The 26,810-nt window shown below is 57.0% G+C and overlaps 1 protein-coding gene across 3 annotated transcripts; it reads left to right on the plus strand.

Annotated features, from left to right (window-relative positions):
• KCNQ4 (potassium voltage-gated channel subfamily Q member 4) lies at window positions 1-26,333 on the plus strand. Of its 3 annotated transcripts, XM_074555695.1 has the most exons (15): window positions 1-402; window positions 13,481-13,571; window positions 14,195-14,321; window positions 15,030-15,205; window positions 16,650-16,775; window positions 16,872-16,982; window positions 17,092-17,187; window positions 18,153-18,241; window positions 19,282-19,437; window positions 21,174-21,218; window positions 22,737-22,960; window positions 23,817-23,919; window positions 24,011-24,142; window positions 24,789-24,927; window positions 25,759-26,333. In XM_074555695.1, the coding sequence occupies exons 1-15, from the start codon at window positions 140-142 to the stop codon at window positions 25,975-25,977; spliced, it is 2,097 nt and encodes a 698-aa protein (XP_074411796.1). In that variant the 5' UTR covers window positions 1-139; the 3' UTR covers window positions 25,978-26,333. The 3 variants fall into 3 exon arrangements, with proteins under 3 accessions (XP_074411796.1, XP_074411797.1, XP_074411798.1); XM_074555696.1 differs by lacking the exon at window positions 21,174-21,218; XM_074555697.1 differs by lacking the exons at window positions 19,282-19,437; window positions 21,174-21,218.
• The last annotated feature ends 477 nt before the right edge of the window (window positions 26,334-26,810 follow it).

The following is a 26,810-nucleotide window of genomic DNA, read 5'->3' on the forward strand; positions in this document are numbered from 1 at the left end:
CCGGCCGGCCGGGGGAGGGCCCGCGGGCGGCTGCGGGCAGCTAAAGGCAGGTGCTGGCCCCGAGAGCCGCCCCGGGCTGGCTCGGGGGTCCCGCGGCGGCCGGGGCCATGCGAGGGGCGGCGGCCTGAGCGGGGCGGCCATGGCCGGGGCGGCGGCGGGCGGGGAGCGGCGGGCGGCGCTGACGGCGGTGCGGACCGAGGGCTCGGGGGGCACCCCCGGGGCGGGCAGCGGGACCGTCCCCCCTCTGCCGCCGCCGCCGCCGCCCCCTCCCCGCCGCCGGGGGCTCGGGGCCGCCCCCCGCCCCGCCGGGGCCCCGCGCTGCTGCCGCCGCCGCCTGCAGAACTGCCTGTACAACGTGCTGGAGCGGCCCCGCGGCTGGGCGTTCATCTACCACGTCTTCATGTGAGTACCGGGCACCGCGAGGGGGGCACGGGGAGGCGAACACCCGGAGCTGCGCGGGGAATGAGCACCGGGGGTACCGGGAGAGCGCCCCCGGCTCCACCGGGAAGTTTCTCCGGTGCCGCCGGAGCCGGTCCCGGTCCTTGGATCCGCCACCAGGGTTGGGTCCGTGGTGTCCCGGTGCTGCTCCTACCCCGGTCCCGGGATCTGCCACCCGGGGTGAGTCCGTGGCGCCCCGGAGCCGGTCCTACCCCGGTCCCGGTCCTGGGATCCGCCTCCCGGGTTGGGTCTGTGGTGTCCCGGTGCCGCTCCTGCCCCGCAGCCGGTGCCGGGCCGGTGGCGGAGGGTCCCGGGCGAGGAGCTGAGCGCGTCCCCAAGGATGGGACTCACCCTCCGGCGTGGCCCAGAGTCCCTTCCCGGTGTCACCGCGTCACCGTCCCGCTCTGCCGCTGTCCCTATGGGGGTCTCAGAGCGTGGGGGGACCCTCAGAGGCAGGGGGGTGACAGCTGTGGGTGGCAGCGGGGTCACTTTGCTGTCTCTGGGTGGGAGGGGGACACTCTGCTGTCCCGTACCTGTAGCACTGCTGGGACAAAGCACAAGTGCCACCCCAGAGCCGTGTCCGGTGGTCCTGTCCCCGCTGTACCCCCAGAGCTGCGCCCGTTCCCGGCTCCCCGTGGATCCCCAGCCCTGGAAATCCCTCTCCATGGCCACAGGGACGTTCCCAGGAGCGCACCTGCTCCTTTCCCAGCTCCGGGTGTTTTCCTGAGCTCTGCTCCAGCTTCCCTGGCTGGATCCGAGCATCCCACGGCTGCTGGCTCAGCTCAGGGCTCAGAACAGCTTCACCCGCTCGGGTTTGTTACCTCGGGGGGCTGTGACAGCAGCCCCAACACACCTGGGAGGCTGCAGGGACAGAGGGGGCTCCAATATTGGGATTGTCCTCCCAAAGCAGGAGCTGGGGACATGCTGGGACACCACAGCCGTGGGGCAGGAGGTGTTTCCCTCCTTGCCTGGCGTGTTCCAGGTGTGGGCACGGACAAAATTTTGCCTCTTTCCCTCTCACCTGGAGCGGTGCCGCGGGGCTGCGCCGTTCCTGGGGTGCTGCGGGAGCCGGAGCTCGTTAAGAGGCAGGAAAATGGGTCTTGCCTAAGTTAGCACATCGAGCTGGCAGCGGGGATTTGTCACTGGAGGAAAGGGCACCTGGAGCTCCCCAGGGAGCCGGGACACGAGCCCGAGGCCCATTTGGAAACCACATCTACCTCCAGAGCGGGCTCCCACAGCCAGAATCCCTGCGTGGAAAATCCCACCTTGGGAAAAGCTTTTCCAGCAGGGAAAGGCAGCCAAAGCCCCTGGCAGGGCGGGCAGGGGGGATGGATGGCACACACACACCCATGGGATGTGGGAGAGCTGTGCCCCTGCTCATCTCCAGCTGGGATATCCACCTCGAGCATCCTCCACCAGTTTGAGCCTTTTTTACCCCAAAAATAACAATGTGGGACAAGCGGCCCCATTTTCAGAGCCCCCCCAAAGCCCCTACAGTCCCTCCCCTGCCAGGGCGGGCAGTGGGGAGGGATGGCACAAACACCCATGGGATGTGGGAGAGCTGTGCCCCTGCCCATCTCCCAGCTGGGATATCCATCCCTGAGCATCCTTCACCAGTTTGAACCTTTTTTTACCCCAAAAACACCACCTGGCACAAGCAGCTTCATTTGCAGAGCCCCCCCAGTTCCTCCACTGCCAGGGTGGGCAGTGGGGAGGGATGGCACAAACACCCATGGGATGTGGGAGAGCTGTGCCCCTGCCCATCTCCCAGCTGGGATATCTATCCCTGAGCATCCTCCACCAGTCTGAGCCTTTTTTACCCCAAAAACACCAACACCTGGCACAAGCAGCTTCATTTACAGTCCCCCAAGCCTGCCCAGTCACTCCCCTGGCAGGGCGGGCAGTGGGCATGGATGGCACACACAAACCCCATGGGATGTGGAAGAGCTGTGCCCCTGCCCATCTCCCAGCTGGGATATCCATCCCTGAGCATCCTCCACCAGTCTGAGCCTTTTTTACCCCAAAAACACCAACATGTCACAAGCGGCCTCATTTACAGAGCCCCAGTCCCTCCCCTGGCAGGCCAGGCAGTGGGCATGGATGGCACACAACCCATGGGGTGTGGGAGAGCTGTGCCCCTGCTCATCCACCCCTGAGCATCCTTCACCACTTTGCGCCGTTTTTACCCCAAAAATAACAACGTGGGACAAGCGGTCCCATTTGCAGAGCCCCCCCAGTCCCTCCCCTGCCACCCCAGCGTGCCTGGCCCCAGCTCCCGGGCTCTGGGCTCTGTTCCACAAGATGTGCAGCAGCAGCAGCAGCCAAACGTCTCCAGCCTTTGCTGAGGAGGTTTTTGTTCACTCGCTTGCTCAATTTTAGGCAGCTGCAGGGCAGAGTCCTGCCAGGGACCCCCCGAATCTTGTGGGAAGACTCCGCGGTGGGTGCAAGGTGCAGACATCTGTTCTGCGAAGCCTCTCCCGTAATGCTGCTCATTTCTGGCTCCTTCCAAGTTTTTTTTTTGTTTTTTTTTTTTTCTTTTTTTCCTCTCTCTCTCTCTCTCGCAGCAGATGGGAGCTGCGAAGCTGTTGCAGCGGCTCTGAAGTTGTCGGCGATGATTTGTGTGCCGCAATCGCTGGGTTTTAACAAAAGAGGAGGAAGGTGTTACCCCCTCCTCTTCCTCCCCTGAGGCACGGGAGGGGATGGAGCCCCCAGGCCGAGGTTGGGGCAGCGCTGGTGGCACAAACCGGTCCCAAACGCTGGTGGCACAAACCGAGCTCCAGTGGCACAAACCCGTTCCCAGTGCTGGTGACATAAACCGGTCCCCAGCGCTGGTGACACAAACCGGTCCCCAGAGTTGGTGGCACAAACGAGTCCCCAGCGCTGGTGGCACACACCGGTCCCCTGTGCTGTTGGCACAAACCGGTCCCCAGGGCTGGTGACACAAACCGAGCCTGTGCCCTGTGCTGGTGGCACAAACCGAGCCCCAGCGCTGGTGGCACAAACGAGTCCCCAGAGTTGGTGACACAAACCGGTCCCCAGCGCTGGTGACAAAAACCGAGCCCCAGCACTGGTGACACAAACCGAGCCTGTGCCCTGTGCTGGTGACACAAACCGAGCCTGTCCCCAGTGCTGGTGGCACAAACCGAGCCCGACACTGGTGGCACAAACGAGTCCCCAGTGCTGGTGGCACAAACCGGTCCCCAGCACTGGTGACACAAACCGAGCCTGTCCCCTGTGCTGGTGACACAAACCGAGCCCCAGCGGCACAAACCGAGCCTATGCCCTGTGCTGGTGACACAAACCGGTCCCCAGCGCTGGTGACACAAACCGAGCCCCAGCACTGGTGACACAAACCGAGCCTGTCCCCTGTGCTGGTGACACAAACGGAGCCCCAGCGGCACAAACCGAGCCCAGCGCTGCCTCCCCCGGGCGGGCTGGCTCCGGGACAGGGCTGGGAGCTGCTAAAATGGAAATCCCCGCTGAGAAGTGACGCGCTTCCCTCCCCGCAGCGCGGCCGAGCCCATCGCGTTTATTGACCCGCTCCAGCCTCTTTCTGTCTCGGCCAATTGATCCCAAATCTTCTCCCAGCACCTGCTCTGGGCTCCGTGGTTTGGTGATTGAATAATTCCTGCAGCAGCTCTGCCCTGGGGGCTGGGAGGGATTGGAGCCACTTTTGGGGTCTGGTGGGTGTCCCCAATGTCCCCCATGCTCAGGGAAAGGGTGGTGAGGACATTGAAGCCCGTGCAGGTGGAAATCCGAGTTCTGAGGTGCCCCCAGCCCCTCCATCCCCTCCAGACCATGCAGGGAGGCTCTGCCCGGCCTCACCAAGCCAAGCCTCGCCTGCTTGGAATGAGAACTCGCAGCCCTGGAGCTTACGGAGCAAATCCAGGAGGGAGCCCAGAGCATTAACCAGAGGCTTTAGAGCCAGGAGGCAAAATAAGAACTTCCCTTTTCCAATCTCCTCCTCCTTAGCAGGCGCTTCCCTGCTCCCGGCAAAGCTTGGCACGGGCACAGCTGCGTGCCCGTGGGCAGGGGCTGCCCTGCCAGGGGGTTTCTGCACCCTGGAGCTGCTCCATGAATTTTTCCAGGTGCCCAATTCTATTTATTCCCATTGTGGTTTGTCCCTGCCCACCCGCCAGCCCCTCAAATTCTCGGGGTCTGCTGTTGCCCACGGTTATGAAACGGCGCCAGCAGCTGGGCTCAGCGCTTTTGCTGCTCCTGGAGGAGCATTTCCATGCAGAACAGCTTCACCTGGAGCAAATTAGGGAAGCCTGAGCCAGCAGCAAGCACCGGGAACAGCCGCAATCCCCTGCCTGGAGCAGCATCCCCTGTGCCAGGCCCAGCTCCCTGCGCTGCTGTTGGGTTTATTTCCCACCTGGGAGAGGAATTTCCCTGGTTTTGGGGTTTATTTCCCACTTGGGAGAGGAATTTCCCTGGTTTTGGGGTTTATTTCCCACCTGGGAGAGGAATTTCCCTGGTTTTGGGGTTTATTTCCCACCTGGGAGAGGAATTTCCCTGATTGTTGGGGTTTGCTCCCATCTGGGAGAGGAATTTTCCTGGTTGCTGGGGTTCATTTCCCACCTGGGAGAGGAATTTCCCTGGTTTTGGGGTTTATTTTCCACCTGGGAGAGGAATTTCCCTGGTTGTTTGATTTATTTCCCACCTGGAAGAGGAATTTCCCTGGTTTTGGGGTTTGTTTCCTATCTGGGAGAGGAATTTTCCTGGTTTGGGGGTTCATTTCCCACCTGGGAGAGGAATTTCCCTGGTTTTGGGGGTTTATTTCCCACCTGGGAGAGGAATTTTCCTGGTTCTTGGGGTTTATTTCCCACCTGGAAGAGGAATTTCCTTGGTTCTTCCAGCCCTGTTGGAGAACCAGAAAACCCCCCCTGCCATGCTGGCAGTGCCACCACAGCCAGTGCCCAGCCCTTGCCAACACCCCCAGGGCAATTCCTAACCCTGGAGGCTGGCATGGATTGCAGGAAAATCCTTCCATCCCTGCTCCGTGCTGAGTCCCCACCGCCCGCTTGGAAAAACCTCTTGAATTTAACTCTCAGCCCTTCCACCTCTTTGAATTCAGCTCGTTGAAGGTTTTTAACCTTGAATTTAACTCTTCAGCCTCTCTTAAACTCTTGAATTTAACCTCTCTTAAACTCTTGAATTTAACTCTTCAGCCTCTCTTAAACTCTTGAATTTAACCTCTCTTAAACTCTTGAATTTAACTCTTCAGCCTCTTTTAAACTCTTCAGTTTAACTCTCAACCATTCCGCCTCTTTAAATTTAGCTGGTTGGAGGTTTTTAACCTCTTGAATTTAACCCTTCAACCTCTCTTAAACTCTTGAATTTAACTCCTCAGCCTCTCCAAAACTCCTGAATTTAATTCTTCAGCCTCTCTTAAACCCTTCAATTTAACTCTTCAACCTCTCTTAAACTCTTCAATTTAACTCTTCAGCCTCTCTTAAATTCTTGAGTTTAACTCTTCAACCTCTCTTAAACTCTTCAATTTAACTCTTCAGCCTCTCTTAAACTCTTGAGTTTAACTCCTCAGCCTCTCCAAAACTCCTGAATTTAACTCCTCAGCCTCTCTTAAACTCTTCAATTTAACTCTTCAGCCTCTCTTAACTCTTGGGTTTAACTCTCAACCCTTCCACGTCTTTGAATTTAGCTCGTTGGAGGTTTTTAACTCACTGTCCCCCAGCTGGGTGGTGGCACGGCCACCCCAGAGGGGCTCAGGCTGTGCCCCCAGGGCCACCTTCAGCCCGGGGCTGAAACGGGAGCTGCTCCAGGGGCAGTGCCAGCGGCACGAGAAGCCGGCACAGCACTTTCCCCAGCCCCATGTGGTGTCACCAGGGCATAAAATTAAGCGACTTCGGCGCAACATGAAACGGTGCATTGATTTTTCCATCTGTTTATTTTTTCCCTTTTTCCCTCTTCCTGCTCCCGCCAGACCCCCCATGTTGGCACAGGAGGTGCCAGTTTGGCACCCCAATGAGTGATGCTGAAGTTTTTGCTTCTTTGTCCCCCTCATTTGATCCCAAACCTCCCCTCCACTCTTTAAGGGTCCCAACTTTGGGGCCACCACACCTTTGTGCCCCAAATGTCCCCGCAGGTGCTGGCAGAGGGTGACAGCCCCGATCTCTCTCTCTCTCTCTCTCTGCTGGGGTGCCTCAGAAAACTCTCTGGCTCCTTCCCCCCCCTCCAGCCCGCTCCTTGCCAGATGATCCAAGAGCAAAACTATCCCGGCTGCTCCGTGTGAGCGCCTTGGCACGGCCGCGGGAGCCTTGTGACCTCCCCGCGGGCACGGCGGGTGCCACCAGCCAGGTTCTCCTCCCAAAACGCACCGGGATTTAGGCTGGAGTGCTCTGTGGGTGCTGCCGTGGGGCGCGGGAGAGGATTTGTGTCCTGGTTTTGCTTCCAGCGTTCCCCAGGATGATGGGGACATCCCGTGCTGCCTCTCCACTGGGGCTGTGGGGCTCTGGGAGCATCACCCTCCTGATAACGGTTCTGATAACATCTCGGGGGACAGGGGACATCCCGTGCTGCCTTTTCCCTGGGATCTGAGACCATCACCCTCCTGATAACAGCTCTGATAACATCTGGGGGGATATCCCGTGCTACCTTCCCCAGGCTGTACATCCCGTGCTGCCTGTGTGCTGGGACTGTGGGGCTCTAGAAACAGAACCTTCCTGATAACAGCTCTGATAACATCTCGGGGGACATCCCCTGCTGCCTCTGTGCTGGGGCTATGGGGCTCTAGAAGCAGAACCTTCCTGATAACAGCTCTGATAACATCCCGTGCTGCCTCTTCCCTGGGGTTCTGAGAGCATCGCCCTCCTGATAACAGCTCTGATAACATCTCGGGGGGCATCCCCTGCTGTCTCTCCACTGGGGCTGAGGGGCTCTGTGAGCATCACCCTCCTGATAACAGCTCTGATAACATCTGGGGGGATATCCCGTGCTACCTTCCCCAGGCTGTACATCCCGTGCTGCCTCTGTTCTGGGACTGTGGGGCTCTAGAAGCAGAACCTTCCTGATAACAGCTCTGATAACATCCCGTGCTGCCTCTTCCCTGCGGTTCTGAGAGCAGCACCCGCCTGATAACAGTTCTGATAACATCTCGGGGGACATCCCCTGCTGCGTCTTCCCTGGGGCTTTGGGAGCATCACCCTCCTGATAACATCTCGGGGGACAGGGGACATCCCGTGCTGCCTTTTCCCTGGGGTTCTGAGAGCATCGCCCTCCTGATAACAGCTCTGATAACATCTGGGGGGACATCCCGTGCTGCCTTTCCACTGGGGCTGTGGGGCTCTGGGAGCAGCACCCTCCTGATAACAGCTCTGATAACATCTCGGGGGACAGGGGACATCCCGTGCTGCCTTTTCCCGGGGTTCTGTGATCATCACCCTCCTGATAACAGCTCTGATAACATCCAGTCCTGCCTTTTCCCTAGGATCTGGGTGCATCACCCTCCTGATAACAGCTCTGATAACATCTGGGGGGATATCCCGTGCTACCTTCCCCAGGCTGTACATCCCGTGCTGCCTCTGTGCTGGGACTGTGGGGCTCTAGAAGCAGAACCTTCCTGATAACACTCTGATAACATCTCGGGGGGACATCCCGTGCTGCCTTTTCCCGGGGTTCTGTGAGCATCAACCTCCTGATAACAGCTCTGATAACATCTCGGGGAACATCCCGTGCTGCCTCTCCACTGGGCTGAGGGGCTCTGAGAGCATCACCCTCCTGATAACAGCTCTGATAACATCTCGGGGGACAGGGGACATCCCGTGCTGCCTTTTCCCGGGGTTCTGTGAGCATCACCCTCCTGATAACAGCTTTGATAACATCTCGGGGGGCATCCCCTGCTGCCTCTGTGCTGGGGCTATGGGGCTCTAGAAGCAGAACCTTCCTGATAACAGTTCTGATAACATCCCGTGCTGCCTCTTCCCTGCGGTTCTGAGAGCATCACCCTCCTGATAACAGTTCTGATAACATCTCGGGGGACATCCCCTGCTGCGTGTTCCCTGGGGCTTTGGGAGCATCACCTTCCTGATAACATCTCGGGGGACAGGGGACATCCCGCGCTGCCTTTTCCCTGGGATCTGGGAGCATCGCCCTCCTGATAACAGCTCTGATAACATCTCGGGGGGACATCCCGTGCTTCCTCTCCACTAGGGCTAAGGGATTCTGAGAGCATCACTCTCTTGATAACAGCTGTGATAACATCTGAGGGGGCATCCAGTGCTGCCTCTCCTCTGGGGCTGTGGGGTTCTGAGACCATCACCCTCCTGAAAATCGCCTTGGGGGACATCCCTGGGGCTTTGTGAGCATCACCCTCCTGATAACAGCTCTGATAACATCTCGGGGTAACTCCCATGCTGCCTTTTCCCGGGGTTCTGTGAGCATCACCCTCCTGATAACAGCACTGATAACGCCTCGGGGCCGGGCTCTGAGCGTGTGCCGGGCTTTGCTGCGCCTCTCCCCATGGGGAAACACTCCCGGAGCTTTTCTGCTTCCCTTCTGGGCGGCGTGGGCCGCTCCGTGCCATGGTTACGGGCGCAAACAGGGCCGCCACAGCCCGGTTATTTATATCTGCCCGCTCCACCTCTCCTGCAGGGCTGCGGGGCCGAGGGACGGGGATTTATGCCTTGTGCTGTTTATACAGCTGCAGACCGAGCTGAACCTGGCGGCCGGGGGAGCCGGGAGGGTGAAACGCCGTCGCCATTCCTGCTGGAGCTGTGCGCGGGCAGTTTTGGGCCAAATCACGAATTTCCAGGGGTGGCACAGCTGGAGGGTAGGGTTTAGGTGCTGAGATCGTGTCGGGGAAGGGATCTGTGCCTTTCTGGGGCCGGTTTGATCGCTCATCCCGCGGCGGAGCTGTTTGAGATGGTGTTTGTCTTGTGCTGAGTTATCGCTGCCTGTGCCCCTGCCAGGGCCGGTGCCACCCCCATGCCAGTCCCGGGGATTTGGGAAAGTGAGACAGGAACAGCCCTGCCAGGGCCTGTGCCACCCCCATGCCAGTCCCGGGGATTTGGGCAGAGCAGGGACCGGGACAGCCCGGCCAGGGCCAGTGCCACTCTTGTGCCAATCCTGGGGATTTGGGAAAGTGAGGCAGGAACAGCCCTGATGGGGTCAGTGTCACCCCCGTGCCAGTCTCAGGGATTTGGGAAAGTGGGACTGGGCCCTGCCAGTGCCCATGTCACCCCCGTGCCAATCCTGGGGTGAGGACAAAGCAGGGACCAGGACAGCCCTGCCAGGGTCGGTGTGACCCCCATGCCAACCCTGGGGCTTTGGGAAAATAGGGACCAGGACAGCCCTGCCAGTGCTGGTGTCACTCCTGTGCCAACCCCAGGGATTTGGGAAAGCAGGGACAGCCCTGTCAGTGTCATCCCCGTGCCAGTCTTGGAGGTTTGGGCAAAGCAGGGATTGGGATCTGTGCCTGCCAGGGTCGGTGCCATCCCCATGCCAACCCCAGGGATTTGGGAAAGTGGGGACAGGGAGACAGCCCTGCCAGTGTCCATGTCACCCCCGTGCCAATCCCGGGTTGAGGGCAAAGTGGGAAAAGTGGGACTGGGACAGGACTGGGACAGCTCTGATGGGGTTGGTGTCACCCCCATGCCAATCCTAGGTCAGGGACAAAGCAGGACCAGGACAGCCCTGCCAGTGTTGGTGTCACCCCTGTGCCAACGCCAGGGATTTGGGGGTGAATCCTGCCAGGGCTGGGCTGTCCCATCCCCATCCCACCCCACAAGCTCTGAAGATCCCTTTCCTTTTTCTCATCCCAGGCTGTTTTGGGGTGCAGCCCCTTTGCCCAGCGGTGTTTTGGGGGCACTGGAAGCCAAGCTGTGCCCGCCTGCCCATGCAGGGAGCCCGACTTGGCCCTGGTTCCCCTGAGCTCAGCAGCTTTCCCTGCTCACCTGTTCCCGGGCCGGCTCGGGCAGCAGCAGATGGCAGAGCCCACCCTAATGAAGATTAATTGAGGAGATTTCGCCTTCCCCGCCGGGTTTTCATTATTGTTTTGGGGAGGTTTCACTGCTGCTGGGGCCGGGCTGTGCTCCTGCCGGAACCTGTCCCTGTGTCCATGCTGGGAAAGGAGGGGACCCTGTGAGGATGGGGCTGGAGATGGGAAATTTATTTGGGACAGGTGAAGAACCAGCTCAGCCTCTGCTCTGGGGATGCCCTGGGACTCCTGTCCCTCTCTCTGCCCCTTTTCCATTCCCCGTCCAGCATTCCTGGATTTTCCAGCTCCTCTTGGAGGGTGGGAAGAGCAGCAAGATGGGATGGGAGCCTGGCACTGCCAGTCCCCAGGGGGGTTTGGGAAAGTGGGGACCAGGACAGCCCTGCCAGGGCCGGTGTCATCCCCATGCCAGTCCCACGGCAAGGGCAGAGCAGGGACAGGGACAGCCCTGCGAGGAGTTGGTGCCACCCTCGTGCCAATCCCAGCTTGAGGGCAAAGTGGGACAGGGACAGCCCTGCCAGGGCTGGTGCCATCCCCGTGCCAATCCTGGGTTGAGGGCAAAGTGGGACTAGGACTGCCTTGATGGGGTTGGTGTCACCCTCATGCCAACCCCGGGAATTTGGGAAAGCAGAGATCAAGACAGCCCTGCCAGGGCTGGTGCCACCCCCGGAGATTTGGGAAAGTGGGGACCAGGACAGTTCTGCCAGGGCCAGTGCAGGGCTGAGGGTGTAAAACCCCCCTGGATGTTTGGTAGAGCAGAATTCCTGCCCGGCAGGGACGGGAGATGCTGGTTCCTGGCTCCCCTCGCTGCCTTCAGCCATCTGACCCTTCCCTAAGCCGCTTAAGCGCCGCCGGCAGCCGGGACGGGGCGTTTGCCCGGGCTTTGCGAGTTAATTCCTAGCAGGTGATGCGTTCCCAGAAAGTTCCTTTCCCAGCCAGCCCCGTGGGGCCTCTCCTGCCTGGATCCTTCCCCAAATCCCACAGGATGCTGCTGGGAGGTTTCCCCATCCCATCCCGGTGGTGCTCCAGAGCCAGGGCCACCCACAGCAAAGTCCCCACGTGTGCATGAGGCAAGGGGCACAAATCTTGCTTTGCACGAGGGGCACAAATCTTGCTTTGCAGAAGGGGCACAAATCTTGCTTTGCAGAAGGGGCACAAATCTTTCGCAGCCCGCGAGATTTCTGCCTTGTCCTCTGCTTTGTGCTTGGCTGCCCGTGTAATTGCCTGCTAAATCCTGCCTGGATAATCTTTTCTTGCTGATGATGCACCAAGCTCTGAGTTCCGAGCCGTGTTTTGCTCCTCCTGGCACCTCCTGCCCGTGCCACGGGGGTGCTGCTGTTCCCTGTGGGGTTTCACTCCAGAACTGCTGCGCTGGAGGAAAAATAACCCCAATTAATAATTCAGAGGGAGAAGGAGCTGGCTCCAACCTTCTGCCTTGCCTGGGAGAGCAGCAGTGCAGGGAGGACAGGGTGGTGACAGGGCTGTGACACCCCTGGCCCCAGCTCTGCCTCTTCCCTGCTCTGCATCCAGCCCTTCTCCCATTCCTGAGGGTTTTTTGGCTGTCAGTCCCACTATCAGCAGCATTTTGGGGAAAAGGACCCAGAAAAGGTCCCATTTATGCTGTGCCACCTCATGGCAGGGCTGGGTTGGGGAGCCCCCAGCCCCACATGGAGCTGTGGGGTCAGTGAGGAGGGGTCCTGGATGGTTCCACTGAGGGACACAGAGCATTGTCCCCTCTGTGCTGTGTCCCCTGGTGACACTGGGACAGCTGGGACAGGATTCACCCTGGTTCTGCGCAAAAATCCCATCAACATCAACAACACAAAGAGGTGGGAAAGTCCTCCTGAGGGGGGAATGAGCCCCCCACAGCCCCTGGATGAATTGAGGAGATTTCTCCTTCCCCATTGGGTTTTCGTTGTTGTTTTGGGGAGGTTCCATCCACCCCTGGTGGCCCCTGGGCATTGTCACCATGAGGACACAGCCATGGGGCTGAGATGGGTGCCACCAAGGTGCCAGGGCCACCAGGGCTCGGTGCCAGTGCCACCCAGGGTGGTGTGCCCATGGTCCCTGGTGTGCCCATGGTCCCTGGTGCCATGCCCATGGTCCCTGGTGTGCCCATGGTCCCCGGTGCCACCCAGAGCAATGTGCACATGGTCCCTGGTGCCACCCAGTGTGGTGTGCCCATGGTCCCTGGTGCCACCCAGAGGAGTGTGCCCATGTTCCCCAGTGCCATTCATGGTGATGTGCCCATGGTCCCTGGTGTGCCCATGGTCCCTGGTGCCATGCCCATGGTCCCTGGTGTGCCCATGGTCCCCAGAGCCACCCAGGATGGTGTGCCCATGGTCCCTGGTGTGCCCATGGTCCCTGGTGCCACCCAGCCTGGTGTGCCCATGGTCCCTGGTGCCATGCCCATGGTCCCTGGTGTGCCCATGGTCCCTGGTGCCATCCCAGAGCAGTGGTGACGGAGCAACGAGTGGCCCTTTGTGTCACGTGGGCCGGTGGCACAAGCCCTCCGTTTTCCTTTTTTAGAATCGCTGGATCAGGGGAAAAAAATGTATTTTTGGAGGTTTCATTTGCTCCAGCTTCAGAGTCGACTTTCTTTTTTTCCTTTTCTCTTTTTTTTAATTTTAATTCCCCTCCTTACTTTAAATGGGCCAAAGCCCCTCGTGCCTGAGCACTTGGGGAGGAGCAGCCTCAGAGCTGTTCTTGGGCACTTTTCCCCTTTTTTGACACTTTCCTGGTGCTGCTGGCATGTCCCCACACTGGCAGTGATGCTGGGGACAGTCCTGAGGAGCTCTGCTGCCCTTCCTGCAGCACCAGAGCCCTGCACAGTGCCAGACCCCCCGTGTCCCTCCCTGCCTTTAATTAAGAAGCTGCAGGGCTGCGCCAGAGCTGGCACCGAGCCCCACGGCAGCTCCTGGGCTCCCCAAAGGCTCCATGCCACCATCTAGAGGCAAAACGTGTCCCCAGTGGCTCTGCCACGACCTGGGGAGGTCTTGCCTGGGGGTTCAGGCTGTGAGAGGGGGGTAGCACTGTGGGCTGGGGTCCCCTGGCTGTCCCTGTGCCCCCACTGACACTTTGTGCTTCCAGATTCCTCCTCGTCTTCAGCTGCCTGGTGCTGTCGGTCTTCTCCACCATCCAGGAGCACCAGAAATTGGCCAACGAGTGCCTCTTCATCCTGGTGAGTGATGCGGGAGCGGGGCTGCTGCTTGGATTCCCTCTCCCCTCTTTATATCCTAAAATAATTGGGGAAGATCATGGACAGAAGCCCTGTGACCTCATCACGAGTCACCGATGGCCCGATGGCACCACGGGGGTGGCCTGGCCGTGGGTGTCACCAGGGCCCATCCCACCATTGTCTCTCCATCCCACCATTGTCCCAATCCATGCGAAAACCGCTGGAACAGGCAGGGCACGAGGGGCTAAAAAAGGCAACTTTCCCCCAAACTGTCACAAAGAGCTGACGCAGGGACTTCTCCCGAGTGACGGAGACTAAATTGGGAAGGTCCTTGTGACTTTTCCTGCAAGTAAGCAGAACGGGGGCTTGTTTGTGCGAGAGGTAGGAGGACAATGCTGACAGAGGAGGAAAAGGACCCAGCTCGGGGTGAGCAGGAGAGCAGCAATTCCCTCACAGCCCCGGCAGCTCCGTCCCATCACCCTCATCCCTTGGGGCAGCTCGGCCGGCCTTACTGCTGCCACCCCACGCCGCACTCAGCCAAATTGACTTTTCCCCATCAAATCTGAGCCCTCCACTCTCCTTACCCCCTTTTTTCCCCTTTTTTCCCCTTTTTTTTCCCCCAACAGGAGTTTGTGATGATCGTGGTGTTCGGCATGGAGTACATCATCCGCGTGTGGGCCGCCGGCTGCTGCTGCCGCTACCGCGGCTGGCGCGGGCGCTTCCGCTTCGCCAGGAAACCCTTCTGCGTGATAGGTACCAAAAAAAATTCATTTCCATTGGGTTTGGGTGTCAGATTAAAGGTGGTGTTTGGGGCTCTAAGGACTTTCAGGGTCCTAGTTGCTGGTAGCTTTAGTTTTGGAGAAATCTGGCAAAGGTTGCCAATTTCGAGCTTGGCACCACATGGTCTGCCAATGGGAGTGGCCACAAACAGAGGCCATTTTCCATGGGAAAAAAAAGTAATTTTCGTTGGGTTTGGGTATCAGCTTGAAGGTGACTTTTGGGGCTGTAAGGGCTTTCAGGGTCCTAGTTGCTGGCAGCTTTAGTTTTGGAGAAATCCAGGAAACTTCCCAAATTTCTAACTTGGCACCACCCTGGTGGCGAGGACAAGTGGTCGCAAGCGGAGGTAATTTTCCATGGGAAAAAGAAGTCATTTCCCCAGGGTCTGGCTATTAGATTAAAGGTGGTGTTTGGGGCTGTAAGGACTTGCTGGGTCCTAGTTGCTGGCAGCTTTAGTTTTGGAGAAATCCAGCAAAGTTTGCCTATTTCAAGCTTGGCACTGCCCTGTCAGTGAGGACAAGTGGTTGCAAACGCAAACGGAGGCAATTTTCCATGGGAAACAAGACAGCTTCACAATAATAAATCAACGATACAACACATTACTACAACATGACAACTTTGATTTTTTATGGGCCGAATTCGGGACAACCCCCAGCGTCCCCCTGAGCCTCTTTGTCCCCTCAGATTTCATCGTCTTCATCGCCTCGGTGGCCGTCATCGCCGCGGGCACGCAGGGCAACATCTTTGCCACGTCGGCGCTGCGCAGCATGCGCTTCCTGCAGATCCTGCGCATGGTGCGCATGGACCGCCGTGGTGGCACCTGGAAGCTGCTGGGCTCCGTTGTCTACGCCCACAGCAAGGTGAGAACAACTGTAAAATATTTTTGTTACCAATATTGCGGACTTTTGGCTGGCTGGGTGTGTGGTGTTTCACCCCACAGACACTTTGGGCTGGGTGTGTGATGTTTCACCCCACAGACACCTTTGGGCTGGTGGGTGTGTGGTGTTTCACCCCACAGACACTTTGGGCTGGGTGCGTGGTGTTTCACCTCACAGACACTTTTGGCTGTGGGTGTGTGGTGTTTCACCCCACAGACACTTTGGGCTGGGTGTGTGGTGTTTCACCCCACAGACACTTTGGGCTGGGTGTGTGGTGTTTCACCCACAGTCACTTTGGGCTGAGTGTGTGGTGTTTCACCCCACAGACACTTTGGGCCGGCTGGGTGTGTGGTGTTTCACCCCACAGACACTTTGGGCTGGGTGTGTGGTGTTTCACCCACAGACACTTTTGGCTGGCTGGGTGTGTGGTGTTTCACCCCACAGACACTTTTGGCTGGCTGGGTGTGTGGTGTTTCACCCCACAGACACTTTGGGCTGAGTGTGTGGTGTTTCACCCCACAGACACTTTTGGCTGGCTGGGTGTGTGGTGTTTCACCCACAGTCACTTTGGGCTGAGTGTGTGGTGTTTCACCCCACAGACACTTTGGGCCGGCTGGGTGTGTGGTGTTTCACCCCACAGACACTTTGGGCTGGGTGTGTGGTGTTTCACCCCACAGACACTTTGGGCTGAGTGTGTGGTGTTTCACCCCACAGACACTTTTGACCGGCTGGGTGTGTGGTGTTTCACCCCACAGACACTTTGGGCCGGCCGGGTGTGTGGTGTTTCACCCCACAAACACTTTGGGCTGGCTGGGTGCTGCAGCTGGGCCTGTGGGGACAAGGCCAGGCCTGCAGGAGCTCTGGTGGTGCTGGGATGGAGCTTCCCCCCGTAACAGGGGCTGCTCCTCAGGTTTCCCTCTGGCAGAGAAGCTTTAAGGCAATGGTGAAGGAAAGGAGTTGGTTCTGATGGAGGGTTTGGATGCAGAGCTTTATTCTGGCCCACAGGCCTCTGAATGCAGCAGCAGCTCCAACAGAACTCCCTGAGCCCGTGGTTGCTGCTCCTTTGAACCCCGGGGAGAGGGGCAGGGAAGGGGCAGGGAGCCACCAAGCAGGGACAGGAGGGGACGGACAAAGGACACCTGGATGGCCCCAATGGCCCCCCAGGGGTAGAGGGCATCCTTTGGATCTGCCAATCACTGGAATTCCAGGATTGACAGAGAGTGCTGGGAGGGGAAGGAGAGGTGACTGACACATCTGTGATACAACATACCTTTATAAACATAACCTAAAATTCAGTGCAATATAAAGACCACTCAGCGCAAATCTCCAATCTACCCAGCACAAAACAAACAACTAAAGAACAGTTTAGCACAATACAACAAAAAACCACCCAGGGACACCCCCTGAGCCTCACCATGCCCCGCAGGAGCTCATCACCGCCTGGTACATCGGCTTCCTGGTGCTCATCTTCGCCTCCTTCCTCGTCTACCTGGCCGAGAAGGACGCCAACGTGCAGTTCGCCACCTACGCCGATTCCCTGTGGTGGGGCACGGTAAGCTCGGCCCCCGCGGCTCCCCGGGGACAGGAGGGGACGGGGCCGTGCTGGGGGAGCGCCCTGCAGGCCCCCCGCTGCTGTGCCCCCGGGCAGGTCACCCTGACCACCATCGGCTACGGGGACAAAGCGCCGCAGACGTGGCTGGGCCGGATGCTGGCGGCCGGATTCGCCCTGCTCGGCATCTCCTTCTTCGCCCTGCCCGCTGTGAGTAGGGCTGGGAGAGCCCAAAATAGGGGGGAAAAGGGGTACAGCACCCTCTGTGTGGGGTTCAGGCTGTGCTGGCACTCATGGCTCTGTTCCCTCCTGTCCCCAGGGGATCCTGGGCTCTGGATTCGCCCTCAAGGTGCAGGAGCAGCATCGGCAGAAGCACTTTGAGAAGAGGAGGACTCCAGCGGCCAACCTGATCCAGGTGAGGCAGGGCGGGCCTGTCCCAGCCCAGCCCTTCCCGGGAATGTTCCGTGGTCCCTTCCTCTGCTCTGCCCATCCAAACTCCCGGCCCCACATTCAGCACTGTGACCGTGTTCACAGGGATCCGAGGATGAGGGAAGTGATGAGGATCTGACTCCATGTTTCAGAAAGCTTTTAATATTTATTATTTTATTTTATATTTTATTATAAAAATTATTTCTTTTCAATTTTTAATTATTTATTTTTAACTATGTTATTATTTATTTCTAATAATATTATTAATTTAATTATTTGTTTATTTATTTCTTATTATTATTTATTTATTTTTAATTAGTTTCTTATTTATTTTACTATTTATTTCTTATTTTCTTATTTATTTATTTTTAACTATGTTGTTATTTATTCTGGGTTTTTTATTTAGGGATTTATCATTTTACAAAATAATATAAAATTAATATAATATAATATAATATAAAATTAATATAATATAATATAATATAATATAATATAATATAATATAATATAATATAATATAATATAATATTAATTATACATCATAATATATATATTATATATAATCTATTAAAACTGTACTAAAATAATAGAAGAAAGGATTTCATCAGAAGGCTGGCTAAGAATAGAAAAAGAAAGAATTATAACAAAAGCTTGTGTCTTGGACAGAGAGTCCGAGACAGCTGGACTATGATTGGCCATTAATTAGAAACAACCACATGAGGCCAATCCCAGATGCACCTGTTGCATTCCACAGCAGCAGATAACCATTGTTTGCATTTTGTTCCTGAGGCCTTTCAGCTTCTCAGGAGGAAAAATTCTAAGGAAAGGATTTTTCAGAAAACGTGTGTGACACAGCTCTGACATCCTACCGGGTCCAGGATGGGTGGAGGGGTCCGGGAGGGTTCTCCCATCCCAATTAACCCCAATTCCCGGGAATGTCGCTCCCTGCAGGCTGCCTGGCGCCTCTACTCCACCGATGCCAGCCGGGGGTACCTGACGGCCACCTGGTGTTACTACGACAGCCTCCTGCCCGCCTTCAGGTAGGCGGGAGGGGGTGAGGGCTGGGGGCTCCCGGGGGTCCCCGTGGGGATGAACAGCCTGGGAAAACAGGAGGGACCGTGTGGAACCCCCAGGAGCTCGGTGGGGCCGAGCAGCGCCGACACCTTCCCAGGATGGGAGTCTGCTGAAGGAGCCTCCTTCACCCTCATCATCCTCACAGCGCCCATCCCATCCCCTCTCACTCCATCCATAGCCTTCCTCCAGCTGCACAGGGAATGGGGAGGCGCCTCGGGGACCCCACGGTTGTGGTGGTGGAGCTGCAGCAGGACAGGAGCTGGTTCCAGGTGTGGGCACGGGGGGATCCTGTGGGAGCCCCATGTCCCGTTCCTGCCGTGTGTCCCTCTTGTGATCCCTGGGGTTTTGCCCACTGTGGATGGGTCAAAGGCTTCCCAAAGGTTTTTTCCAGATCCTGAGGGTTTCCCACATCTCTGCGAGCATCCCTGCCCTCCTGCCTGCCCTGCTCTGGTCGTGTGACAAATCCATCCCTCTGTCCCATTTTCAATTTTTCCAAAGGCAGAGCTTTCAATATTCACAGCCCTGAGTCCACAGTGTCATGGTTTGAGATGACACCCAGCTTCCCGAGCATCACCCCAGATCCTGGGGATCTCAGGGGGCTCTGCTGCCCCTCCTGCTGGGCCAGGAGCAGTGGAATTCACACAGAGCCACATTCCATCCCTGCTGGCTCTGAGCTTTCCCCGTCTGGCTGGAGCCCAGCATCTGATGGTGACAGGTCCCCATGTCCCCACCCTGTCCCCAGTTTGTCCTTCCCTAACCCATCCCCCTCAGCACATCCAACCCTTCCTTCTGTTCAATCCCTTCCCAGGACCCGTCCCCAGCCCCATCACCCCCCGTTAATAATCCATCTTTTGAACAAAAATGCTGATTTTTTTGTTTTGTTTTGCTCCAGTTTTGCTTTGGTTTGCGCTCAGGAGAACCCAGAGCTGCTCAGCCTCGATTTGCCGGTTTCGTTTGCTTTGGAAATTTTAATTTCTCCCCGTTTTTTATTCCACCCTGACCTCAGAGAGCTGGTCCTTATATTTGAGCATTTGCACCGGGTCCGCAACGGAGGATTTAGGAACTCAGAGGTGAAAAAATGGCCTGAGAGAGCCCCACCACCCTATCACTGCTTCACCCCTGCCCAGAAAAGCTTCAGCCTGGCCGTGTGTGCAGGGGAAAGGTAGGAGGGGGCAGCCCCCGTGTTCTCCCTCCTCTCTGCTCTGTCTGCTCTGCTCCTCTGGGCCCTCCTGAGATGTCACTGTCACTGCCAGGCAAGAACAAATCTAGACTCTTCACTTTTCGGTCTTGAAGTTGTTTATTAATGAAATTATTAATTTTTATATATATATATATATATATATATATATATATATATATAAAATAGAAATAATTAATTTAATTATTACTTTACCTGAAATAATTAATTACATTATTAATTTTTAAAATTTATTAATTATTTATTATTAAATTATTAATTTTTTTCTGCCCAGCTGAGATCTGCTCATCAGGGCAGCCACAGGCACTCTGACCACCCCCGAGGTGGTGTTGTCTTTTTATGTTATTTATTATATATATATATATAGAGGGAGAGAGAGAGAAATATATATATAATATGTATAGTTAAAAATATATTTATAGAAAAATATATATTTATTTATATATTTTATATATATGTATAAATGTATATTTATAGTATATATAAAGATATATTTATACTATTTATATATATATATATAATATAACATATTTACACTTAATTCCCAATACCTATCACCTATGTTAGACAGTGCACTTCTACTCTAAACCAATCCCAAAGTGCCAACATCACTGCAGAAAATGGAGACCAAGAAGAAGAAGAAGGAGAAAGGCTGGACATGCCCAGATTCCTCCATCTTGTCCCCATAACACCCACACCAAAAATCCTAAAATCTATATTTTCACCCTGTGATAATTTTATTATTATACTATTCAAAACTCTGTGACTTCCAGGTTCTCATACAAAGCTGGTAACGTGCTCCAGGGGTGAAAATCAAATCCCCAGGTGCTCTGTGTGCCAGGGTCTCCAAGCCCCCTGGTGGGGTCCTTGGCAACTCTGGACACCCGGAGGGATGCACTGAGTTCCAACACCCAGCTCCATTCCAGCTCCAAAAGGGGCAGATTTGATCCCAGGGGACTCTCTGGGCTGTTTTACCTTTGTGGGGTCACCTCGCTGCCCTCTCCATGTGGCACAGGGCAACTGAGAGTGGCAGGAAACCCCTTGGCAAGGGCAGTGGTGCCATCCTGGCAGGATGGAGCCCCAGGAAAGAGCAAATCCCAGAGCCTGGGGCTGGGAAGGGCTCCCTGAGCCCATGAGGAGGGAACGGAGGGCTTGAGGCTGCCCTGCTGCTGCTGGTGGCTGCTCTGCACCGTGTCCCTTGTCCCCTTTCCCTGAAGAGGAGATCCCAGCTTGCCACCCCCCAGGACATCACCAGGGTTAGGTGGGGAGAGGCCCCGTGCCTCAGTTTCCCCCATGATGCCACACCAGCAGGGCTGAGCGTGCAGGTGTGGGGATGAACAGCACCTGCACCTGCTGGGGATGAGCAGCACCTGGTCCATAATCCAATGGTCTTGGGAGCCGCTCATTTTGGTGCAAAACCAAGTGAAAGCAATGGACCTCTCACTAGTCCTAAACAGATTCATGCTCTTAACCCCAGTAACCCTCTGCACCAGCACCTGCTCCCCCAGGTGAGTTCAGGGCTTGGGGGGCTCCTCCCTGGGCTCTGTGACCAACTAGGACCTAGCAGGGGAAGCACCGAACCCCACTCGGGGGTCTGAGCCCACCCATCTCCCCCACCTCTCATAACATCTCATCTTCTCTCTCTCCTCCCTCTCCCGCTCATCCTCCTCCTCCTCTCCATCCCTCCATCCCCCCCCAAGCTGGAATGAGGAGGACGCGCAGCCCCACAGGTGTTTACGCCTCAGGTAACGCTCGGGAGCCCCCACCGCGGTCCCTCTGCTCGGGGACTGTCCCCAAATCCTTCTGACGGCGCCCAGGTGTTTATGCAGGACCTACACGAGCATCCTGTCCTCGGGGCGGTGGCACCAGCGGTGGCCCCGGGGCTGATTCTCTTTTCTCCTGTGTCTCTGCCCTGCCCCTCCAGCCCCATCTTTAGTGGTAAGAGGAGGCTCTTGCAGACGTGGGGCACGTGGAGAAGGAGGTACCGTGTGCTGCTGAGAGCCTCGGGATGCATGGATGCACCCTCGGGATGCATGGATGCAGCCCTGCCTGCGTGCCTGCGGCATGGACGGGACTGGGACCGAGGCACAGGGGGTGGAGGCAGAATTGGGGATCCTTCTGAGGGCAGGGAGGTTGTGCATGGCCTGGGCTGAGCTGTCCCGCTGTCCCTCACTGCCTCATTTTCCTCATTGTAATGTGGATGAGAATGGGTTGGCGGCAACCATATCTTGGATAAATCCCAGCTGTGTGCTGCAGCCTGATTGCTGGGACACAGCCCTTCCCAGCCTGGGAATGTGTGGCAGCCCCACCTGCCAGCACGGAGAAGGGCTGGGAGCCCTGTGCCCTGCCAGGACCTTGCCTGTATCCCTGCCATGACCCTGCTCGTATCCCTGCCTGTTCTCTGCTTGTGTCCCTGCCAGGACCCTGCCTGTATCCCTGCCAGGACCCTGCCTGTATCTCTGCCTCTATCCCTGCCTGTATCCCTGTGTGTTTCCCTGCATGTTTCCCTGCCAGGACCTTGCCTAGATCTCCACCTGAATCCCTGCCTGTATCCCTGCCAGGACTCTGCCTGTATCTCTGCCTCTATTCCTGCCAGGACCCTGCCAGGACCCTGCCTGTATCCCTGCATGTTTCGCTGCCAGGACCTTGCCTAGATCCCTGCCTGAATCCCTGCCTGTATCCCTGCCAGGACCATCCCCAAACCCCTGGGTTTCATGAATCCTGTCCTGCAGAGGGTGTGGGATTCACTCCGTGCCCTCCCCACCTTTAGGGTCCTTCCCCGTGTGTCCCCTTGAGCTGCATTTGGGGTCTCTCACCATGTAAAATCGGGGGGTTTTGAGTAGGTCCTGCATAAACATTGCCTGGTGTTCCCCCCCAGCCCGAAACTGCAGCTGGGTTTGGGAGCAGAACTCGCGGTAGGGCAGGAGCAGAGCCTGGAGGAGGAGGAGGAGGAGGATGAAGCAGCTTGGCTGGGTTTGGAGGGATGGAGCAGGAGCAGAGCTCTGCTCAGCTCAGTGTCCCCTGCTGCCACGTCCATCTGTCCCCTCTCTCCCTGTCTGTCACCTCCTTTCTCTGCTTTTGGGACCCAAAAAAAGAATTTAAAGGAAAAACTCCAGAGCTGCCCAGTAGGAGCTGCCTGCTCCTGGCCTGGTTCATGCCCAGCACCTTTCAGGGGCTCTCTGTGAGCTCAGCCCGGCCACCCCCACCCCAAACAGGGTCCCTGTCCCCGTCCCCACGGCCCTGACACTGCTCTCCCCGCACAGCAACAAGATGGGCATCAAGGAGCGGATGCGGCTGAGCAGCTCGCAGCGCCAGGGCAGCCGCGGCCGGCAGCAGCAGCACCTGGGGCCGCCCCTGCACCGCTCCCCCAGCCCTGAGGACGTGGCCGAAGCCTCCAGCCCCACCAAGGTGCAGAAAAGCTGGAGCTTCAACGACCGCACGCGGTTCCGAGCATCGCTGAGGCTCAAACCGCGGACGCCCACCGAGGGTGAGCGTCTTGGTTTGGGAAAAGGAGGTTGCTAAGGAAGGCAGGAGCCTCCCCTGAAATGGAGAATGTGAACCCTCCCCACCCCTCCAAATTGCTATAAATTTTAAATTAAGGGGGTCTCAGGCAAAAAATATGGGAGAAGGAAATAACAGTTCTTTAATAGGGAAAAAACCCCGATAAAATAAACAATGCAGTGAACTAAACCAGCACTGCCAGAACCAGAACCCAACCTGACACCCTGTGGGTCAGGCTGTTGGCAGCAGTGCCATTGGAATTGTGGCTCAGCCCTCCTGCAGGGTCAGGGTTGGTTCTGCTGGAGCAGGATCCTGGAGAAAGGTGCAGTCTCTTCCTCTGAAGATCCAGGGGCAGAGGCAGCTGCTGTTCCTCTGGGCAATCCAGTGCAGAAGCCGTGCTGGTGTTCCAGAATCTCCAGATTATATCCGGGTAGGAATGTTTGAAATCTCCAGATTATATCCAGGTGGGAATGTTTGAAATCTCCAGATTATATCCATGTGGGAACGTTTGAAATCTCAGATTATATCCAGGTAGGAATGCTTGGCTCCTCCCTCCGGGCTCACATCTCCCAATGGGGTGCTGTAGTTCTTATCAGCCATGCAGGGACATTCCATAGCTGTTATCAGCAGATGTCCCCTCCCAGGGAGGAGTGATTTTGAGCACTCAAAGAGAGAGATAAGGCAAACTGCCCACTTGACAAAGGTCATCTGCCATACAGATGGTAATAGAAAACATCTTGCATTGCAATCTTCATCAGTGAGCCCCTGGGGGACACTGGGGGGGCTGCAGGGTTGGGGACAGCTCTGGGGCTGTGCCATCCATGCCCTCTTGTCACCCACAGCCGACTGCCCACCAGAGGACAGCGGTGAGGAGAGGAGCTCCCCCTGCGAGCTGACCTTCGAGGACATCATGCCGGCGGTGAAGACCCTCATCAGGGCTGTCAGGTGAGGCTGTCCCCTCCCATGTCCCCAAGTGTGCCCAGAGCCCCCCAACCTGGGCACCCCGTCCGTGCCTCCAGCCCCGCTGTCCCTGCAGGATCCTGAAGTTCCTGGTGGCCAAGAGGAAGTTCAAGGAGACCTTGCGTCCCTACGACGTCAAGGACGTCATCGAGCAGTACTCGGCCGGACACCTGGACATGCTGGGCAGGATCAAGAGCCTGCAGACGCGGTGAGGTGCCCTGCAGGTGACCCTGGGGCATTGTCTTGTGGGGTTTCCAGCCCTCCGGAGTGATGGGTGGGCTCTGTCCCTCCCTTTCCAATTTTGAGGCATTCCCTGGTGGGGTCCCAAGCCCTCAGGAGTGATGGGTGGGCTCTGCCCCTTCCTTCCCCATCCTGGTGGTGTCCTAAGCCCTCAGGAGTGATGGGTGGGCTCTGCCCCTTCCTTCCCTCCCTGGAGCATTCCCAACCCTGGGGCATTCCCTGGTGGGGTCTCAGGAGTGATGGATGGGCTCTGCCCTTTCCATCCCGATTTTGGGGCATTCCGTGGTGGGCTCCTGAACCCTCAGGAGTGATGGATGGGCTCTGCTCCTTCCTTCCCTCCCTGGGGCATTCCCTGGTTGGGGTTTCAGGAGTGATGGATGGGCTCTGCCCTTTCCATCCCGATTTTGGGGCATTCCCTGGTGGGCTCCTGAACCCTCAGGAGTGATGGATGGGATTTGCTCCTTCCTTCCCCACCCTGGGGCATTGCCTGGTGGGTCTCGGGAGTGATGGATGGGCTCTGCCCTTTCCATCCCGATTTTGGGGCATTCCGTGGTGGGCTCCTGAGTCCTCGGGAGTGATGGATGGGCTCTGTCCCTTCCTTCCCTCCCTGCCAGCGTGGACCAGATCGTGGGCAGGGACCGGGCGCTCCCGGCGGACAAGAAGGTTCGGGAGAAGGGCGAGAAGCCGGCGCTGGAGGCGGAGCTGGTGGATGAGCTCAGCATGATGGGGCGCGTGGTCAAAGTGGAGCGGCAGGTCAGGAGGGGACACCCGGCAGTGTCACTGTCCCTTGGGAGGGACAACTAAACCTCCCGTGGGGGTGGGCCCGGCTGAGCCGGGGGTTACTGAGGGATTTCTGTAATTCTCAGCCATCCCCTACATTGGACAAACGGTAGTTGAATGAGCCTGAGATGGGTTCTCTGTTGACAACCCTATACTAACTCCGTTCTTTGCCCTTCATTTCCTCCTCCCATTCATCATCGTAGGCCTCACACTCGTCCATCTCATCTTCCTCCACGAAACAGGCTCAAATAACCCCCTCAGACTGCGACAAAATCCCCTTCCACCCATACTACACCATTAAAGACATTCTAGGGTTTGTACTGATGCTTTCCCTACTCATCTCTCCGGCCCTATTCTCCCCCAACCCCTTGGGTGACCCAGCAAACTTTCCACCAGCTAACCCACTGGTCACTCCTCCACACATCAAACCCGAATGATTCTTCCTATTTGCCATCCTCCGATCCATCCCTGTCACTATAGGACACGGAAGAACGCAAGCTCACACCTCTGTTCTCAAGGTGAAGAAAACGGGAAGTTTATTTTCTGACTCCAACATTTATAGTGACAGTGGATTGGAGGGTGACAGCGCCACCTCTCCATTGACACTGGACAAACCGACAGCCCATCAGCTTTCTCCTCCTCTATAAAGAAATGCAAAACAATGAGTTATTCACAGAAAGTGCGTCAGAAAGTTCACTGCAAGAATGTCAACAGCACGAGGCTTAGAAAATCTTAAGAAATTCAAGGTAACAAACAAATCAGGAGGCGTCCTAGCCATAACTGCCTCCACCCTTGTCTCTGCAGGTGCAATCCATCGAGCACAAGCTGGACCTGCTGCTCGGCCTCTACTCGCAGTGCCTGCGCAAGGGCTCCAGCAACTCCTTCAGCCTGGCCGCGGTGCGGGCGCCGCCCGGCGAGCCCGACGTCACCTCGGACTATCACAGCCCTGCGGAGCACGAGGACATCTCGGCGTCCGCGCAGACCCTCAGCAGCTCCAGGTCGGCCAGCGCCAACATGGACTGAGCAGGAAGCGGCAGGATGGACTCGGGGCGATGGGGACAGTGGGGTGTTGTCACCTCGCTGTCCCCTCGCTGTCCTCTCGCGGTGTTACTTGAACCGAGTCTTCCTCTGCGGGGACACGGCTGCAGGGTGCCTGTGGCATTGGGGCATGGCCAGCCCAGGCTCCTGGGATGCTCCTGAGATGTTCCTGGGGTTCTCCTGGGGATATTCCTGAGGATGCTCCTGGGGATGCTTCAGGGACGTTCCTGGGATGCTCCTGGGGACGTTCCTGGGATGTTCCTGAGATGTTTCTGGGATATTTCTGGGATGTTCCTGGGACATTCCTGAGATGCTCCTGGGGATGCTCCTGGGGACGTTCCTGGGATGCTCCTGGGACGTTCCTGGGATGCTCCTGGGACGTTCCTGGGACATTCCTAGAATATTCCTGGGATGTTCCTGAGATGCTCCTGGGGATGCTCCTGGGGATGCTCCTGGGGACGTTCCTGGGATGCTCCTGGGACGTTCCTGGGATGCTCCTGGGACGTTCCTGGGACATTCCTGGGATGTTCCTGAGATACTCCTGGGATGTTCCTGGGGTGCTCCTGGGATGTTTCTAGAATATTCCTGGGGATGCTCCTGGGGTGCTCCTAGGATGCTCCTGAGGTGCTCCTGGCTTCCTGTAGGATGATGCCCCCCCAGCTCTGGGGTCCTGGGTGCTCCCCAGCCGTGGTGGGGATGCTCAGGGCTGGCCCTATCCCCTGGGGTTTGGTTTGAAGCCCATCCCCAGCCCTCAGGACAGGTCCCCCAGAGCTGAGCCAGGGCCACCACCAGCTATGCAAGGTCCCATCTCCCTCTTG

Source organism: Zonotrichia albicollis, chromosome 20 (genome assembly GCF_047830755.1).
Source record: "Zonotrichia albicollis isolate bZonAlb1 chromosome 20, bZonAlb1.hap1, whole genome shotgun sequence".
In the NCBI taxonomy this organism is placed as follows: Eukaryota; Metazoa; Chordata; class Aves; order Passeriformes; family Passerellidae; genus Zonotrichia; species Zonotrichia albicollis.

Excerpts from the sequence above, each read along its gene's own strand:
- KCNQ4 (XM_074555695.1), top strand. The coding sequence starts at position 140 with ATGGCCGGGGCGGCGGCGGGCGGGGAGCGGCGGGCGGCGCTGACGGCG. Across the intron at positions 21,219-22,736 it reads CACAGGTGTTTACGCCTCAG|CAACAAGATGGGCATCAAGG; the intron begins GTAACGCTCGGG and ends CTCCCCGCACAG. Across the intron at positions 24,143-24,788 it reads ATCAAGAGCCTGCAGACGCG|CGTGGACCAGATCGTGGGCA; the intron begins GTGAGGTGCCCT and ends CCTCCCTGCCAG.